General features: G+C 41.7%; 1 protein-coding gene and 1 long non-coding RNA gene across 2 annotated transcripts; one reads left to right on the top strand and one right to left on the bottom strand.

Moving 5' to 3' along the window:
* The first annotated feature begins 352 nt into the window (after nucleotides 1-352).
* Nucleotides 353-8,387, top strand: LOC143514990 (nuclear factor 7, brain-like). The gene is made up of 6 exons (XM_077006840.1): nucleotides 353-828; nucleotides 924-1,019; nucleotides 1,157-1,387; nucleotides 4,075-4,097; nucleotides 6,647-6,768; nucleotides 6,999-8,387. The coding sequence occupies exons 1-6, from the start codon at nucleotides 433-435 to the stop codon at nucleotides 7,520-7,522; spliced, it is 1,392 nt and encodes a 463-aa protein (XP_076862955.1). The 5' UTR covers nucleotides 353-432; the 3' UTR covers nucleotides 7,523-8,387.
* LOC143514991 (uncharacterized) lies at nucleotides 506-1,801 on the bottom strand. Its single transcript, XR_013130998.1, has 2 exons — nucleotides 1,661-1,801; nucleotides 506-842 (listed from the first exon to the last, which is right to left on the bottom strand). It is a non-coding gene; the product is annotated as an uncharacterized LOC143514991 (long non-coding RNA).
* Nucleotides 8,388-14,614: the final 6,227 nt, after the last annotated feature.

Below are 14,614 nucleotides of genomic sequence, written 5' to 3' on the forward strand. Positions count from 1 at the left end.
GGCCTGTTGTGACACATCACATTTCAAAAACAGTCTGTCTGTCTGTCAAATTCATGTATTTCAGCCAGTCTCCCCTAGCAGAGACAGAGATGGCTTTGCACATTTCGGATTATTTCCTCCTGACAGTTCATTTGAAAAGTTCACCCATTCTAACAATGATTCCTTGGCTTCTAAAGCCTTCTTTTCCTGCTTGCTTATGGCACTTTTAATTCAATTTAGTTTAATTAAACTTAATGTATGCCGTGTGCTATATAGTTACACAAGCCTCACCCTGATTGTTAAAGCTTTCAGTGAAATGAAAGCAAAACCTGTAAGGGGTGGGGTTTATCTATTAGTAACCAGATGGTGATGTCAGAAGTTAAGTACAAGGAAGTTGACTCTATTATGCAAAAAAACAAGCTTTGTGTTAAGTACAACAAATAATCTCCAGTAATGGCTGAAGGACACTCACTCCTGGAGGAGGACTTCTGCTGTCCGATATGTTGTGACATTTTTAAGGTTCCTGTGGTGCTGAAATGCAGTCACAGTCTCTGTGAGGAATGCCTGCGGGAGTACTGGGACACTCAGCTGGTGTTGCAGTGTCCTGTGTGTAGGAAGGAGTGCTCAGCAGACGAGCCCACCAGGAGTCTAGCTTTCACCAACCTCTGTGAGAACTTTAAGAACAGAAAAGGCACCGCTCCGGCAGTTGATGTCTGCCCAGAGCATGACGAGAAGCTCAAACTCTTCTGCTTTGAGGACAAACAGCCCATCTGTGTGGTCTGTTATACTTCAAAGAAGCATGAAAACCACAAATGTTCTCCTGTTGTGGAAGCAGCCAAGGTGCTGAAGGTGAGGAGGCATCTCTGAAATAAGATTGTGGACTGCTAAAGATTAATTGTGCATTTTTTGTAAAGAATTCTTAAGGATCTTGTTTCTAATTCTAGGAGGATCTCAAAGATAAAATTTTAACTCTTAATATTACCCTTGATGGGATTACTGAATCACAGGCCAGTTATGAAGAAAAGACTGAGCAAATTTCGGTGAGTAGGGCTGTTCATTTAGGCCCTGATGCTAAATCATGCCAGGACCTGTATGAAGGTCTGGATGGTCTGGAGGAATAATATGATAATCTTCTAAAATTGGGGGCAGTTTTGGATTAATATAATATTTTTTTCAGGCAGAAATAGAGATAATTGAAAACAAAATCAAGGCAGAATTTGAGAAATTTCATCAGTTTCTCAGAGAAGAAGAAGAGGCCAGGATCACTGCACTGAGGAAAATTGGGGAAATGAAAATTTCACCATTTCAAGCTGGAATTGATGAGATGACCAAGGAGGTTTCAGTTATTTTAGAAAACGTGGCATTTCTCTGGCAGCTGATGGAATCTGAACACATTGCATTCCTGAAGGTATGACACAGACAATCAGTATTTATGAATGAATTCTGTTCGTTGAAGGACGTGAATAGATCTTACACAGGTTTGAGAGTTACCACTTCCAGGTTTGTTGACTGAAAGAAAGCAACATGTGCCAAAGACCTGATAAGAGGGTGGTGACAGCCAGCAGTTTCAGTCTTCACTGGCTGCTTAGATCCACAAAGTGTTTGACTTTTCACTGAGGTCAATTTATGGACTTTCAAATTGCATTTTTGCTTTATGATGTAAAATGAGGTGAATACTTACATTAAAGATTTAGTTTCTGCCAAATGCACAGAAAAATATGTAAATGTAGTTTGATATAGATCCACAGGGGCAGCACACCTTTTGTCTGTCACCACCCTCCTCTTCGGAGGACTATTTACACTTTATTATTTCTATTAGATAATTAACAAATCAGTGAGTGTGTCCTATCTAGAGGGAGGACACATATATATCACTAAGGCTTGAGAAAACTCCAAAAACGAATGTCACGGTACAGCCCGACTCCTCCCTGTGTGCATCCATCCATTTATGTCTATATATGTACTTCCTTGTGTCTCTGTGTGTGAGAGTCTGTTATTTGTATCACCTGTTCCTTGACTAATGTTATGTGCTACACTTGTTGCTTATTGTCGTCTGTGTATTTTAGTGTGTGTCTCGTCCACGTTCTTTGTCAGTTCTTGTTTGACTAGTCTGTTTTTGTGGTATTTATGGTATTTGTGGTATTGCTAATTGTAAAATAAACAGTAGTCTTGCATGGTGTCTCAATGTCTTGCTTTCACCGCAGCACCATTACAAGTAATTGTAATGGTTGTGAACCAGAAGGCAGAGAAAGATCCATATGCAGATCAGATAAATATTGTGTCCTTTAATAAATGCACAAAAAAACAACAAACAGAGGTCCCATAAGGGACAACCCCAAAGGGTGGGGGCAGCAGCACAAAAGAGGGCAAGGCCAAAACAGGAGAGTCAAAAATCCAGGCAGAGAGTCAAAAACCAGACAAGACTAGGAGCGACAGGCAGAGGTACAAAATAGGGCTAGACAAACAGGAGAGAATATCACAAAGCAGAGCAAGGTCAGTAACGAGTGGAATCAGACAGAGAGATACAGAACAACGGCTTGGTAATGCAACGCAGGGAGGCAATACTTTGCAATTGTGTGTTGTTCAGAGAGTCCTTAAGTAGGGTGGATTTGAATAACTAATTGAATTCAGGTGTGCTGGTCAGTATTTTGGTGATTGCGCACTCTGGCTGTCCTGGGTGTGATCGGAATCTCTCACAGTAATAAAGTCAAATCGAATCGAATTCAAATCGAATTCATTTTCAAACATATCGTATTTGATATAAAATAATGTTTACTCCCAATTTCTTAGACACTTGTGGCAATATTATTATTGTGTTATTATGGAATATTTAAGATATGTGATGCCTTTCAGAAAGAAGATTTTTATTCATGGCAAAGTCAGGATTGTTCTAATTATGGCTGTAATTATTTGATTAGAGTAAAAGCAGTTTGATCATGGGAAATTTGTAACAAAATGTGTTAAACCATCGTGTTTTTGAGAGTTTACATTTGAGGAATCTAACTGCTGACAGGACAATTTGATTTCTATATATGTGAAATAGTTGGGGTTTAGAGGAATAGGTAATGCTTGATAAGTTTTGAAGTTTTGTCTTGTGTATTCGTACTCATTGGAAGGATAGTAGATTTTAATAAGTTGATAGAGTAACCTGAGATTTTAACATAGTTTGAGATAGTTTGTATAGTATACAGGCCCGTTGACAGTCTTGCTGGGGCCCGGGACAAGAAAGTTTCATGTGCCCCCCCCCAAGATTTACTCCCGCGGTAGCCCAACTAAAAAGTAGTCCAAAAAACAACACTGTTGGTTCGTCGTTCAAATTCAGGCACGAAGCCAGAAGACGGGCCAAATTATTTATCAACCGGCGGGCCGCAACGGAGGCACTTGTATGTTGTACACCCCTGCCCTGAATCATGTGCGTGTTTGTGAAGTTAGCCCATTAGTATTGACCCTAGCTGTGGGTGAGGTGTATAAAACCTAAATCCAATTGATCAGTCATTCTCCAAATCCCCATTTTTCGTAATGTAGTAATAATAGTAATAATAGAAATTGCCAATTTACTTGTCCAAAGTGTGTTCTTTCTAGATTCACAATTGCTGCTTAGTTTTTGTTGATCTTTATAGTGTATTATATTATCTCCATATGTCTCTGTATGTTAGTGGATGAGTTTCTGCTATTAATAAAACCAATTGTATTGGAATGTATTAGCTATTGGATCATGGCATTCCTACTACTATCCTTATAGAGTCCTATGGAGTCTAAGAGTGACTTTTTGTATCCATATTAACAAATGATAATTTTTAGTAGCTGGATGGTAGAAGCTTTATTGGATTTGAGTTGGAAGGAGATGGCATAATTTAATCTCTTATTCTGGTTGATTTCTTCTGTTAATCTGGTGAAGAGTGGAGCATGTATGGGCCAAATATTGCAAAACAGAGGAGCAGTGTATCTGACACATTAGCAAGCAAATGAACAAGCAAATGAACAGCACACAGCAAGCATGCAGAATAATGCTGAGAACTTTGAGGTGAGGCATGTAGGACTAACACAGCACATTTTCTTGGGTTTTCATTTTCTTCATCTCTTCATTTCTTGTAGACATACTCAGAAAACCTTCAGCGGTAAGTCTCTCTTATATTCAGAACAGTGCAACTAAGGTACTTTATATTTGTTTGATTTTGCATATACATTAATTTTACAATCAGTAAGAAACATAACCAATATGTGTAATGGGAAGGAGTCAGCAGGAGGCGAAGTGGGAGCTGACATGTTTTTAATGTCCACAATAATACAAACAAAAGATGCAACTTACCAACAAAAAAAAAGGAAAGGAGGCTCTAAGGCCCGACAATAAACAATCTGAACAGTACTGAGGCACACGGAGAGGATCCCGACGAACTTGGGGCGTGTAAGACATCAGCTCTTCTCAAGGCAGGCTCAAGGAATACACAGCACTGAACCTGTTAGGCTTTAAAGGGCAGAACAAATGAGGAACAAGTGCATGAGGACTGAGGGGTGTGCAGAGGTGGAAAGAGTACTGAAAAATTGTAATTGAGTAAAAGTATCATTACTTTGCCTAAAATCTACTCAGAGTAAAAGTAAAATTACCCATCTCAAAATTTACTCGAGTAAAAGTACAAAATTACTTCATTTAAAATGTAATTTGAGTAAAAGTTATTTAGTTACTTTCAGTTATTTAATGCATGGATGAATCATGAACCAAATTCAGCACAAGTTGATTTAATCGATTTCAAAGTGTATTTAAGTGCACATCCACACTTGCAAAAAGATCAGCTGGGCTCAGGAACATACTTCCTCACAGCACAAGGACAGTCACAACCTGTACCATAAAGTGCAAACAATTTTCAGTCCTATTGTCCAATGGACAACACTTGAATAAGAATATGTGACGCTGGGCGACGACAGACGGACGAGACACAGAATCCGTTTTTCCGTTACAAACGTCACACTTTATTTTTCTGACTGTTGCGCAATAGCGCACGTTAAACATCAAACACACACAGCAACGTGCAGACAGACAACGATGAGCACAGGACACTGCGCGAGCGCACATTAAATAGGCAAGACACATTAGCCCCACGTGATCACGAGACGATTCACAGGTGAGACTTATAAATCACACGACAAAATCCCAACCACCTACATCCACTGACGCAGACAAAGCACGTGGACAACGTTTACACACGCCCAAAAGGGAGGGGCCGGGGACCTCAACGTGACAGAATAAAGAAATTTAAATTACAAATTATTCAAAAAAACAAAATGCACACAAAATTAAGTGCCCACAAGATGCCACAAATCAAACTAAAATGCAACAGGATTCCACTACAATAAAATGCCCACAGGATCCCACATCAAAAACAAAAAAATGCTCATAGGATCCCACAATTTAAAAGTAAGTGCTCACAGGATCCAACTATTCAAAATACAGTGCCCACCTGATCCCACTATTCACAATAAAATGCCCACAGGATCCCACATCTCAAAATAAAACAAAATGCGCACAGGATTCCTGTGACACCGGAGGCGTCGGGACAGAAGCAGCCGGAGACGGGGTTTGAACAGAAGGATATTTATTGTCCATAGCAACCAAACCAGTAAAGCTCTTCGCGCACACTGCAAGTGATGCAAGGTAAAGCTCGTAGCGCACACCAGTAAAGCTCTTAGCGCACACACTATAAGTGATGCAAGGTAAAGCTCGTAGCGCACACTAGTAAGGCTCGTAACGCATACACTGCAAGTGATGCAAAGTAGAGCTCGTAGCGCGCACGCAGGTAGGGAACGCAGAGACCAGAGACACTCATGTAGCGGCAATGTGCAGCACTGGACCAGACGACCTGCGGGCTTAAGAAGAGCAAAGTAAACAAGAAACAGGTGCTCAGTATGATGGTGATTGTGACTGTGGGAGTGGTTGCGTGCGCGGGGGTGTGTGCTGGGATCGGCTGCTGGCCGGGATGCGCGCCCTCTGGTGGCGACCCGGCCCCCTCACCGTGACAATTCCACTATTTAAAACGCCCACAGGATCCAACTATTCAAAATACAGTGCCCACAGGATTCCACTTTTCACAATAAAATGTCCACAGGATCCCACAGAACTTGATAGATAGAAGATTTAAAGATAGAACAATCTCATCCTTTTGGAAAAAAAGTGCACCAGATTATGACCTGATTATGAGAAAATGGAAAGGGCGCGCGCAAGGCAAGGCCATGCAATTTGCCTTCAGTTCTGGGACTCAAAAGTTTAAATTTCTGCCCACATTAAATTTTTCACCATCAATATTTTTTTACTCAGTAATGTGAGGGCGTTCAAATGTAGTGAAGTAAAACTACTTGGGTCAAAATGTACTCAAGCAAAAGTAAAAATTACATATTTCAAAAACTACTCAGAAAATTACAAATTACTCATAAAAAGTACTCAATTACAGTAATGTGAGTAAATGTAATTCGTTACTTTCCACCCCTGGGGGTGTGTCGGTAGTTGGGTGACTGTGAACAGGGGAGTGACGCTGTGCAGGTGGGTCTGGTAGTGGGCGTCTCCCATGAATGCTTGAACTGGCCTACCGTGACAATATCATGTTGCTTTATTCTTAGTCTGTTTCAAATTACAATAAAAATGGCCTAACACTGACATATTTAAATACTGTTACAGATTAGATAGACCAATACTGCACATGCCAAAACTGGATTCAGAGACAAAGATTGATGATGTGGATTACATTCCAACGCTGCTCTTCTCAGTTTGGGCCAGAATGCAGAATCTTGTTCCAAATGGTAGGTCCTTCACATTGTATCCTGTTACTATTGCCCAGCTGACAGAAATGAATTTCAAATCCTTTCTACTCCACTTAAGCTATTTTTTAATTGTTAAACACCACTTAGGCTATTTTACATTTGCTGACAATTGGTCATATACAGGAGGTGATCACAATGACAATTGTTAAAGATTCAGCCAACTTATAGTAAAGACAACCTAATATAATTCCATTAAAATCTGTCCACAGCCCCTGTGACTCTTGATCCGAACACAGCCTGCAATAAGCTGGTGGTGTCAGAGGACCTGTGCAGCGTGTACTATGTGGAGCAAAAGCAGGCGGTGCCTGATAACCCAGAGAGGCTGTACATGGGGGTGATGGGCTCTCAGGGATTCAGGTCAGGCCTGCACTGCTGGGACGTGGAGGTGGGGGACAATGACCACTGGACAGTAGGGGTTGTCAAGGAGTCCATAGAGAGGAAGAAGCTACTGAAGATGGACCCCTCCAGTGGGATGTGGAGTATCCGCTTTATCAAAGAGAAATATCGAGTCGGGGTGAAGACTCGGAAGGAACTTTTCCTTCCAGAAAAACCGTGGATCATCCGAGTCCAGCTGGACTGTGACAGCAGAAAATTAAAATTATTAGATCCTTTTAGAAATACTACCTTGTATACCTTCACAAATATTGTCATGACTGAACCTCTGTATCCATACCTCAATACTGGCTGTTCAACAAAAGCACTGAATCTCTATCCAGCAAATTCGGATAAATAAATATTTTAACATAGGCTATTATATTTTTTATTGTTCAATTGTTTTACTGGATTAAAGATATAAATAAACAGGTACGTATAGGCATGGAGAGACTGACTAGTGAGGCAGTAATGGCTGGGCAGGAAATAAAATATTGACGTTATTATAATTATTAGTAGTAGCATAGCTTTTCAAGAGTGGAAAGGGGATTGATTTTTTGCAAGCTTCTTACATGTATCTGTTTCTCTCTGTTCTGAAATATCTGTGTTCCATTTGTTAGTTTACAGCAAACATCCAAATCCTTAATGGATATGAAATCATACCATGTTTCAAAATAATCATTTTTAATTGTTTTTTTTTGTTGCCATTTTTATATAAGTAAATTTATCAAGACTTTAAAATCACTAGGTCTCTACTTCACTAAGAAGCTGTGTACTTTGATTGCCACTGTTATATACAAACATAATGGATACAAATCTTAAAATATTTTTGCTGATCAGTTTTATGTTGTTGTTATTATTGTTGATAGTAGTATCGTTGTTTTGTTATGATGTTTATTATGATTTTACTATTACTATGTTAAGTCACCTGAAGTGTACATTAGGCATTGAGGGACATTAAGAATATAGGCATCAAAGAAATCAAGATCTGTGTCTCAATATGGTTATGTACAAGCCAAATGAAAAGTAGTTAGTTAAGGTAAAGGAACCCAAGAAACATTTTAATTCACAGATTATTTTAATGAGAATCTTTATACCACCATTATCAAATGTTTTTACAATGTATAATACAGCCCATCTGTATAATGATATATCTACAAACCACCTGTTAATTGGTGTTGTAATAAACCCAGAACTTAATAAAGTGGTGTACGCTAGCAATGATATATTACCTAGTTAGGATTTATTTAACGATAGTAGTTCAAACCGGGTAATGACTGTCAGGGCTGGTCCCAGGGCGGGTCCTTCAGTCGCCAACAGAAGGAGTCCACGAGCCAGACCTCAGCCTAATCAGCGGTGATGGCCTGCACCTATTGTCCTGGGTTTATAAGGAAGACAAATGCAGTGTCTCACCGCTGAGTTGTCTGCCTTCTTTGTTATACTGTAACTTTGAATACTTACCTCCTGCGCCACTTCCTGGCCTCTCTCAAGTTTTCCTCCCGCTGTCATTTTTTCTATCCGTTTGGTTTTGGTTAGTGATGGGAAGATGATACCTCAAGGAGTGTATCGACACACTACACAAACTGTGTTGACACTGTATTGACACTGTGTTGGTCACTCAACAGTATTTATAATATCATTGCAGGTAAACAAAATGAAAAGTTGAAAAAGCATCCTGAAAACACATCAACTCGTGAAATATTTAATCAACATTTGTTTACTTAAAATATGATCTCATCATTTTATAATTTCATTTGCTCAATTTTTTTAGTCTAATAAAATTCAGCTGAAATGTGCAACTTATGTAAGGATTTTGATTAATGAAAAAGAAAAATAATATAAAACACAAAAAATGACAAGAAATTCATTCATTTATGTATTTTTATTGAGGAACAAAAGTTTTTGAAGTGTGTTGGGTCCAAGGCGATTTCTCCTCTTAGATACAAGTTCTCCTGCCTTAGAAAAAACTCTTTCACAGGGTACAGACGAAGATGGTGTGCATAAATATCTAAGTGCGATGAAGAGAGGCTGACAGTCTTTGATGATCATGTTGATCACAGCCTCATCCACAGCTTGCTTGTTGGGAAATGTAATGACATTTTTTTGCCTTAATAAAGTACTGACAAGTTTACAAACAATATTACATAGTTACACAAAGCATTTTGTGTGTAATAAACAATTTTAAATGAAAACATTTTAATTTTATTTGAGAATTTTAACACACCTGTGGTACTCTCACCAGTATGTGCTGATTCTTCATTGCCATGCCTCAGCATTGATGAAGTGCTCTTATTGATGTAAGACAGCTCCGTGGAGCAGAGTCGACACTTCACCTACAATAAAATAAAATCAAAAGTGACTTTATCTGAATACAATTAAAAACCCTTACCAGAAAAGAGTACAAACATATTTAATAAAAAATAATGTCCAAAGGAGAAACAATACCTTATTTGGCGTCAAAAGATCAAAATGATTCCAGACAGTGGAAAATTTTCTGGTTCGATCCGTGAGGGCAAAAATACAAAATCTAAAAGTAACAGTAAAACTCCATCCAACAAACCCGCGACATGCCGATACAGTTCGTTTCCTTATAAACACAATTTGGCGCGGCACAGCCAAACGATACGCTTCTTGTATCGGTCACGTGGTTTTTGTTTAAAGCAATACACGCACCAATACGGGGTTTCAATCTTGTGCGCTCGGCACAGTGTTGACGCACCAGTATCGTTCGTCCCATCACTAGTTTTGGTTTTTGGGAAGGGTTTTTTGTTCTTCGCGGCATTTGCCAGCCAGCCAGTTACTTCCCCTGGCATCCTTTGTTTCTCTTTGGTTTTTGTTAGTTTTTCGCGTTGATTTTATTCCATGAATATTTCTGTTCTCCTGTGTTTTCCGCATCAATTGTTTCCACGATTCTGTTCTCCCCTGTTATGTTCTCCCCTTGAATCCTTGAATCCTTGAATATGCGTTGATTATTTCTGCGACTGCTTTCTGTTCTCCCCTGTTATATGCGTTGAGTATTTCCGCAATTACTTTCAGTTCTCCCTCGTCATCCGCACTGAATAATCAGCCCGATTTAGGTTTGTTTTCTCGCACTTGTAATATTGCTTATTGCATGGACAAGGCGTATGAGTCCACTACCGTAAGAAATCCACGGGGGACAGAACAACTCAGTCTTAACATGGACCCAGCTGCGTCCCACGAGAGAGAGGGATTGAAAGTTGCGTTAACCAGACAAGGGCAGGCTATAAGTAAACACGAACAAACACTGCAACAAATCCTTGAACAGTTACAGAATGTTACTGTTGCCATTCAGAACATTAGTCAACCCCTGTTGCTCCTGTTAACCCGCTGCTTGCTGAACCCTCCGCCACGCCTGTTTACCGTGAGCCTACTCTCCCTTCACCTGCACGCGACACAGGCGAATCTGATGAATGTCATGTTTTTTTTGTTGCAATGTTCCCTAATATTTGAACAGCAGCCGTTGTGGTTTCCCACTGAGAAAGCCAAGGTAGCCTATGTCCTCATGTTGCTCTTTGGCAAAGCATTGGCCTGGGCTACGCCGGTGTGGGAGAACCAACCCGAATTGTGCTTTGAGCGGTTCTCACAAGCCATGAAGAGCACTTTCCATCACCCTGCGTCCGGTGGCCTAGTAGGGTCACGGCTGCTGAAATTACACCAGGGCAAGCGTACGGTGGCTGAGTACTCTGTTGAATTCCTTACCTTGGCCGCTGAGTGCAGTTGGGAGGCCCAAGCCCTTACTGTGGCTTACCTCGAGGGGTTAGGTGAGGATCTTAAAGATGAGCTAGCCCTTCGGGAACTACCGACTGATCTGGACTCATTCATTGAGCTGACGGTCAGGCTAGACCAGGGGTGGGCAATTAATTTTTACAAGGGGCCACATGAGAAACCTGAATTGTGTCAGAGGGCCACACAAACAATAATGACGTAATCACAGTGGCTCCGCCAACCTCACGCAAACTTCCGCGAAGGGCGGAGGCGTTTATACTTGCCGCGTCACATTCTGTGCAGTGTTCTCCGAAACAATGTGTGTTGTTATAAAGAAACACCCCTCAAAAACAGGGAAGGAACATTTACCTGACCAATTTTAATGTTGCTTTTTGTTTCAGATTTGAAAAGTGCTGGAATTTAGGCTAAATACTTGAAAATGTTTGAAAGTGTAACTACTTCGTTTCACAACAAATAGCCATCTGAATGAACAGTTTTCTTGTATTACGTTAACCTATACGAGCCTCTTGTAATTCCAGGACGAAACATGAGAGAATGTGAAGACGTTAAGATTGGGCGTTTTGAAAATAACAATTAAATAATGTGATAAAAAAGCGAATTATTTCGGATCATTTCGAATATATGTATAAATATTTAACTTAATTAAGTTTAACATGCTGGGAAATATTGAAATGGACCTTGAAAGTGATGTACAAGTGCTTTAATTCCACCTTATAAAGGTGTATGAACCCTGCAAACATGACTTTGTTCATTGCGCTGAAGCGCGGCGCGCACGCGAAGTTACAAAATTCGAGAGGTGCACGACCTCGCGAATCAACAGCGCGTGAGGCCCTCCGCCACCGCGATTACATAATTTTCACCACATGGACCCTCGTGCCGCTCGCGCTGCGTCAAGTATAAACCTGGCTTAAACCTAGCTTTAAAGCACTTCTACGGCACTTTCAAGGTCCATTTCAATATTTCCCAGCTGACTCAGGTTCTCTCTAAGCTCGGTTTCTGGAACGGAAAACCTGAGCTTTCGTTAACTCTGAGTTTACTTACCCGCTTTCTGGAATACCCCCCTATTCAGTCAGCTATTTGTTGTGAATCAAAATACAGTTACAATTTCAAGCATTTTCAAGTACTTTAGCCTAAATTCCAGCACTTTTCAAACATGGAACACAATGCACAATGCACTCTGCCGTTTGCGGAGGTTCGCGCGAGGTGCAACGTTCGCAACGAAAGTATAAATTCAGCCTTAACTTGTTGCTGATCACCTACAGTGTTTCTTGCACAGCTCACACACACACGCAGGTACGTCCACACGGAATTAACACAAACGTAGCACTTTCAAAATAAAAGCGTCACAGTTGTATTGCACGCACGACATAGATATTTGTTTCATTTATGATTGGCCTCTTGCGGGCCGGACAGGGACGCACAACGGGCCGGATGTGGCCCGCGGGCCGTTGTTTGCCCAGGTCTGGGCTAGACAATCGGTTACAAGAATGCAGAGCCAAGAGTCACTCCCAGCCTGGATTCTTGGCCACCACTCAAGCCAGCCCCCTCACATCCAAGGTGGAACGTTTTAGTGAGGTCCCTGGGGAGCAACTGATGCAGATAGGGCACACTTGCCTCTCAAGAGAAGAGAGGCAGTCATGCATACAAGAGGGCCGGTGCTTGTACTGTGGTAAGTGAGGACACAGATGTGACAGCTGCCCCGACCTTCAGGTAAAAGGGCAGACCCGCCAATAGCTGGGGAGGCTTCTGCGGATCTCTCTGGTTCTCCTCATTCTGAGGCCCTAACCCTCCACGTCACCCTCTCTTGGCGAGGAGGACCTGAAAACAGGCTTCTCGTGCTGGTTGACTCAGGTGCAGCCGGCAACTTTATCAATGCCTCCTTAGTGGCCTCCTTCAGGATCCCACTCGTTAGCCTCGATATACCCCTCACTGTGGTTGCCGTTGATGGGAGGGCCCTTATGTCTGGGAGCGTGTGCAGCCAGACTATCACTCTGTTCATAGCCCTGCCTAAACTCCCCTCTGCTTGTGAGACAGCTTCCATCCTCCTGCAGCACGTGGATCGTGCTCACGGTTTCCCGGTGGACGTGGTTTCTGACCGCGGGCCACAGTTTACCAGTCATTTCTGGGGTGCTTTCCTCAAGCTCCTGGCTGCCAGGGCCAGCCTCTCCTCTGGGTTTCACCTCCAGAGCAACACAACGGCCAGATCAACCAGGACCTCGAACAGACGCTCCAGTGTCTGGCCTCCTCCAATCCCGCCTTCTGGTCCGATCAGCTGATGTGGGCGGAGTACGCCCACAACACCCTCTGGCACTCGTCCATGTCACCCTTCGAGTGCCTTTACGGTTACGCTCCTCCTATGTTCGCTGACCAGGAGGGGGATGTAGCGGTGCCCAATGCCAGAGCCCTGGTCCACCGCTGCAGGTTGACCTGGCAGTGGACCCGCAGGGCCTTGCTGAAGACCTTGGCCAGGAGCAGTTCCTGGTCGATTGGCAGGGGTGCGGTCCAGTGGATCCTGGATCCTACCCTGATCTGGAACTTTCACCGGGACAGGGCTGTCGCCTTGGGCCCGCGGGGTCTTGGGCCTAGAGGGGGGGGGGGCTCTGTCAGGGCTGGCCCCAGGGCGGGTCCTTCAGTCACCACCAGGAGGAGCCCACGAGCCAGATCTCAGGCTAATCAGTGGTGATGGCCTGCACCTGTTGTCCTGGGTTTATAAGGAAGACAGATGCAATGTCTCACTGCTGAGTTGTCTGCCTTCTTTGTTGCCAACCTCCAGCCCTTCTCTCTGTTGTCACGACAAGGTGTCTCATCAACCTGCCTCATGTTTGAGATTTTTTGTTTGTTATACTGTCACTTCGAGTACTTGCCTCAGACAATTTGAAATTTATGAACACACCATGAAAAGAAGTGTTAAACTTTTCATTTTCAAAATATTAAAAGCAATGAAAGGCAATAATTAGCAATGGGGATGTTTTCAAAAAATGTGTTTACTTGTGTGACGGGCAGGGTGAGCGAAATAAAATGGAAGCGATCACGCCAAGTCTCAGGGAAAATGGATGGTTTAATAGAAAGTGTGCAAACCAAAAAACCTGTGACATGATCCCAATTAAGGATATAATAACCAGCGGTCAACTGGTACAATAATGTAAAATTATGCCTGAGAGATTATGACAACATGTTCAGCACTTTTGCATGTTATGACCTAAAGACTAAATGTTTTGGAGGGTAAGACAAATCAACAGACAATACATAGAACACATTTTGATAAACATGACATAAGCAATTGATAATGCAATAAACAACAGACAATTGTCCACGGCCATTTGCAAAATGTACAAAAGCATTTGCAACTTGTAACACAATTAGAAATGCAATTATGATGTGCACAAGTGATAAGGAGCTGTGGAGAGTGTATGTACAGGTTTGAGAATTTAAATTCTGATCTGAGAAATGAACCAAATCGACTGAGAAAAACTGTATTACATTTTTTACTGTAAGCCTAACCCATTTGTTATAATCCTACCTGAATAATCCTAAAATACCTTCAGGCTATGTGAGCATTTCTAAAGAATGATACGATTTTTAAATATTATTTATTATTTATTTTAATTTCCAGCTTGAGGTAAATAATTGTCTGGAAGTCTGGAAGAGTATTAGCTAGTCTCACCGCCGCCTTTTTCGCTGTATCTAACGACATATCTATATGAAG

The sequence above is a fragment of the Brachyhypopomus gauderio genome, chromosome 5 (assembly GCF_052324685.1).
Source record: "Brachyhypopomus gauderio isolate BG-103 chromosome 5, BGAUD_0.2, whole genome shotgun sequence".
NCBI classification, from domain to species: Eukaryota; Metazoa; Chordata; class Actinopteri; order Gymnotiformes; family Hypopomidae; genus Brachyhypopomus; species Brachyhypopomus gauderio.